The sequence below is a fragment of the Palaemon carinicauda genome, chromosome 13, assembly GCF_036898095.1.
Source record: "Palaemon carinicauda isolate YSFRI2023 chromosome 13, ASM3689809v2, whole genome shotgun sequence".
Taxonomy (NCBI): Eukaryota; Metazoa; Arthropoda; class Malacostraca; order Decapoda; family Palaemonidae; genus Palaemon; species Palaemon carinicauda.
Window position 1 is genome coordinate 36,658,850 of NC_090737.1, and position 5,000 is coordinate 36,663,849.

A 5,000-nucleotide genomic window follows, 5' to 3' on the forward strand; every position below is an offset into this window, starting at 1 on the left:
GCTCATTTTACGCAAAAGTATCTAAAAAGGCTAATTTTACGCAATAAATTCGTCAAAAAGATCATGCTGCTGTTGACTTATATTTAATAATAGCGCAATTAAAAGGATAATCTGGATGTATAAATATATATGACTATCTTGCAAAACACACCAGTTGAATGACGTCATATTCTGCTCCATAAACCCAACCACCCCATCCCTCTAGCTCCTCGTAACACAGTATCAAGAGCAGTGTAACCTAAACTTTCCATTCCTACCTTCTTTGAACAGCAAGGTAACAAGATAAGTCCAGCACTCTACGGATTCTACACATATATTTTCACTCGGGTATTTATCTCGTCCTCTACATTGTTGTTACACTTTTTAGTATATGATTATATAACGCACACTCACGTACATGGACACCAGGTCACTTAATGGCACAAATTCCATATCACTATAGCCTGTTTAGGCAAGGAAACTGTAACTGCAAACGATGTTACACCAACTCATTAACATTTGAATAAAATCAATGTGTAATTGCATTTCTTGCAAATAATTAGCCTACTCCGTTAATCATATAAACACTCGGGCACACCATTCTGTGATATAGTAAATATTTATTTCAATATTGTTATTGTTATTAAAATATTTTATTTTTCCTTATTTCCTTTCCTCTCTGGGCTATTTCCGTGTTTACCAACTAGGGTTGTAACTTTGTTCTTGGGTAGAGCGATTTGTTTTGAACGTTTAGAGAGTTTCTATGATCTTGTCTAACTTATTTTTGAGCTCGTTTACCGTGTTAATGTTCTCTCCTCATCCCTCGGGTAGAGGGGAAAGGGAGTAGTCATACCTTCGTGAGAGGATGTACCCGAAGAGGTACACTCAGAGAAGTGAAGGGGTGGAAAGGGTAACATCAGTGTGTGTGTGTGTGTGTGTTTGCATACCTATGTAAATATTTAGCTGTCATTTTTGACGGGTCCCGTACACTAGTATCATGCAAATAAAGAAGGATGACCTATCTACGTATTCTTCAACACTGCAACCGTCATCGGACTCCAAGTAAAATAGCCGTTGAATACAACGAGCAAATTCTAACTCATTATCGTTTCGTTGTTGATGTCTATCTTTTATCCCAATGTCAACCTTATCTACAAAAAACTGTTGAAAAAACATGTAATTAAACCCCATATGTGGCTCCATCTGGGCCTATAAATACACGCGTTTTCTCTAAATAAGGTTAGTTAATCGGCATCATCCCTTGCAACAGACTCCTCTGCTCAGCCATTTCCGTTGACATAACTCTACGGTTACATCCACCAAATTCACGGTCGTCCAAACTACTTTTTCACCTGTGACAAGATATTTTCTTTTCACTCTGCTGAACAAGGAACACTTATCTCGCTCGATTCGCTTTCATATATAGGACACGATAACATAAAGAGAGTAACCTCAAACCCCGAATAAAAGAAATCTCCGGCACCCGAATTCACCTCGCAAGAACCATTATTTGCGGTAATGATATAACGGGGTTTCTGATGTGGGTACGTTTAGTGCCGCTAAAGCAGGAAAATTACGTCTCATTAGATGAGATTTTGGGAAGGCAATGGATCTCCTGCATCCTGTAAATGGTTCGATACTTTCTAGTCCTTATGACAAATTATTAGTCAAGCAGAACCATGATTCTCTCTCTCTCTCTCTCTCTCTCTCTCTCTCTCTCTCTCTCTCTCTCTCTCTCTTTTCCTCGACCCAAGAGCAAATGGAGTCTCCGTGGATAGTCTAAGTCTTTGAGACATCCAAAATCCTTGTAACTCTCTCTCTCTCTCTCTCTCTCTCTCTCTCTCTCTCTCTCTCTCTCTCTCTCTCTCTCTCTCTCTTTTCCTCGACCCAAGAGCAAATGGAGTCTCCGTGGATAGTCTAAGTCTTTGAGACATCCAAAATCCTTGTAACAAACTCTCTCTCTCTCTCTCTCTCTCTCTCTCTCTCTCTCTCTCTCTCTCTCTCTCTCTCTCTCTCTCTCTCTCTCTTTTCCTTGACCCAAGAGCAAATGGAGTCTCCGTGGATAGTCTAAGTCTTTGAGACATCCAAAATCCTTGTAACAAACTCTCTCTCTCTCTCTCTCTCTCTCTCTCTCTCTCTCCGTCCTCTCTCTCTCTCTCTCTCCTCTCTCTCTCTCTCTCTCTTAATAGAAAAATACTTACCAAAAATGTCTTCCGATCATCATTGATGCACAAGCACACTCGAGTACATTTGCATGAATGTACTGTATAGTAAATATACTCTTTCCTATGGTACTCAGATTATCAAGAAATTTAGATTACAATATTTTTAAAACATTTATGAAGTATTTTGTTCAACCTCCTTCGCTTTCGGCAAGAGCTAATATAAAGGAAGCTGTATTAGATAAGAAGAGAAGGAATAGGGTTTGTATCTAAGAAGCAGAGCAGTATATCCACGGCTCTGCTAGGTGTTGAAGACGGCTTATCAGGCAACCGACCCCTTAATGGAGGGATAACGGTGGGAAGAAATGAACAGAGGAATATCTAGTGATTTACTTATTAGGTAAATCCTTATCTAGCTTCCATGGCATTATGTGTCAAAATTGAAATATGAGATGAATTAATTATGAAACATTGATATGAAAGCAATACAACATGTCTTTGGAACAAACTTTATCTATCTTATGCAAATAATTATAAACTAATTAACAATATCGGAACACAACAGTATTTTAGCTACCATTATTAAATAACAACACGAGATTTCAAATATAAGAACACCAGCATCAAGACAGAGAGAGAGAGAGAGAGAGAGAGAGAGACGAGAGAAGAGAGAGAGAGAGAGAGAGAGAGAGAGAGAGATGAGATAAATACTTTTTTTCTATGTCACGGTAAATCTACATCCATTTCCATGGGAAACTTTCGGTTGAATCGTAGCAATTATTCAACTTTTCCTCCTGTGGCCCTGTTGAATTGAGTGTGTTTCCTTGTTTGGTTTCGAATATTATATATTATAATATATATATATATATATATATATATATATTATATATATATATATATATATATATATATATATACTCACGAAATTTTACAGTTTAAGAATTCTTGCAAAACGCTATTGGGTAAATTCATACATACACATATTCTCACACAGATCCACACACACACACACACACACACACACACACACACACACACACACATATATATATATATATATATATATATATATATAATATATATATTATATATATATATATATATATATATACACACACAAAGATGTGAGTGAGTGCACGTGCCTTAAATAAGAATGCCACAGCCATTAAGTAGCCTAAGTTTTAAAATATCACGTGGCATGCCTTGTGTAAAATAGCCTTCTTGATTAACATAAATGTAAACAAAACAGTAATAGTTTCTAATCAATATCATATTTAAATCACCTGAAGTCACATCTCACATGAAGAGTTATTACTATTCACAAAAAAAAGAAAAAAAGAAAAAAAAAACATAAATCAATAATAGAATACTTTAAGGATAAAAACTTACTTCACAACCAGATGGCTGATCAGGACCTTATGAAATATTGAGACTTTTAACTTTATACTTACCTGAAAGTATAACTTTGGGCAAAATATCTTCACAAAATTAAAGAGATTTCGTTTCAACACTTACCTAGTGTCTGTAAAGCAGATCCTCTATCACCCGGTAACAGAAATGCTATAAGAGGAACGGCAGGTACCGGTCGTGGTGGCAATGGTGGAAAAACCGATCTGAGGAGTTGCAGCAGGCACTAGACATGACGTTATCAAATTCGGTAAGCTAACCAGTAGAAATATCGCTAGAAAACTCTGGAAAGTGTTTGAAAAGGTGCGAGTCGCAAGGACTCCTCTCTAGTTATGTTGTAATCATGGTAGCTTCTAGGGAACCTTGTGGGTAGCTTCGAATCCTTATATCTACTACTGCTCGGCCATTAGTCCGTGTTCCTTACCGGAAAGAACGCCGGAGAATACGTCCTGAGTATAAACGGAGGAGTGACTGTTTCTTCTATTCTTTCCGTTTCGTACGCACTCACACGATAGACAACAGTGGTGCACGTGCAACATACGCTTTCATCTACGCTACACAGAGACGACATGGATGCAGATATCAGACCAAATACCACTGTCTGTCCGATGCTAGTGCTGCACGAAAGAGCACCGAAGAACGCCATTGGTTACCGATTTTGAATTTCCACACATCTTCAGAAAAACGGGATTCTTGCGGTGGATACATTTGATAATTTTGAATATCGAAACACGTTTATTTCATGGGACCAATGTTAAGTCAGTTCGTTGTTTGTTGACATGCTCACAAACTTCAACTATTATCTCTGCAGATATCTTGAAATTGTAATTTTCAAGAATAGACACTGTTGTTATATTTAGAGCATGACTGAAATATTAATTTTCTTTTGTCATTTAACTGTGCGACTAAAAAGATAAAAAGCAACACTGGGTTAAACATTTAAACATACAGCTGATTTAAGAGGAATCAAAAATGAGTTACAAAGGTCCACACTGGTCTACTATTTCGTAATTCAAAGTAAAAAAAAAATAATTTTTAACACCTATAAAAGTGGTAAATTTTGCAGATAATAATGAAACAACTGAGATTATTATTATTATTATTATTATTATTATTATTATTATTATTATTATTATTACTAACTAAGCTACAGCCCTAGTTAGAAAAACAAGATGCTATAAGCCCAAGGACTTCCACCAGGGAATAATAGCCAGTGAGGTAAGGAAATAGATAAACGATATGAGAATAATGAACAATTGAAATAAAATGTTTTTAAAAACACTAACAACATCAAGTAACGTTTATAAATTAATTTAAATACTATAATTTCGAACAGTATGATGTTAATTATACAGTTACTAGTGTACGCGACCCGTCAAAAAAGAGGGCTAATTATCTAGATAGATATTGTTATCATTATCATTATTATTATTATTATTATTACTTGCTAAG

General features: G+C 36.0%; 1 protein-coding gene across 1 annotated transcript in view; it reads right to left on the reverse strand.

The window, feature by feature from the left end:
* LOC137651502 (uncharacterized) overlaps window positions 1–4,388 on the reverse strand; it is a 118,799-nt gene extending 114,411 nt beyond the window's left edge. The window contains exon 1 of the mRNA XM_068384729.1: window positions 3,967–4,388. Within this exon, the coding sequence (XP_068240830.1) occupies window positions 3,967–4,194 (228 nt within the window). The 5' untranslated portion in view covers window positions 4,195–4,388. The remainder of the gene's footprint in view (window positions 1–3,966) is intronic.
* Between the last annotated feature and the right edge of the window lie 612 nt (window positions 4,389–5,000).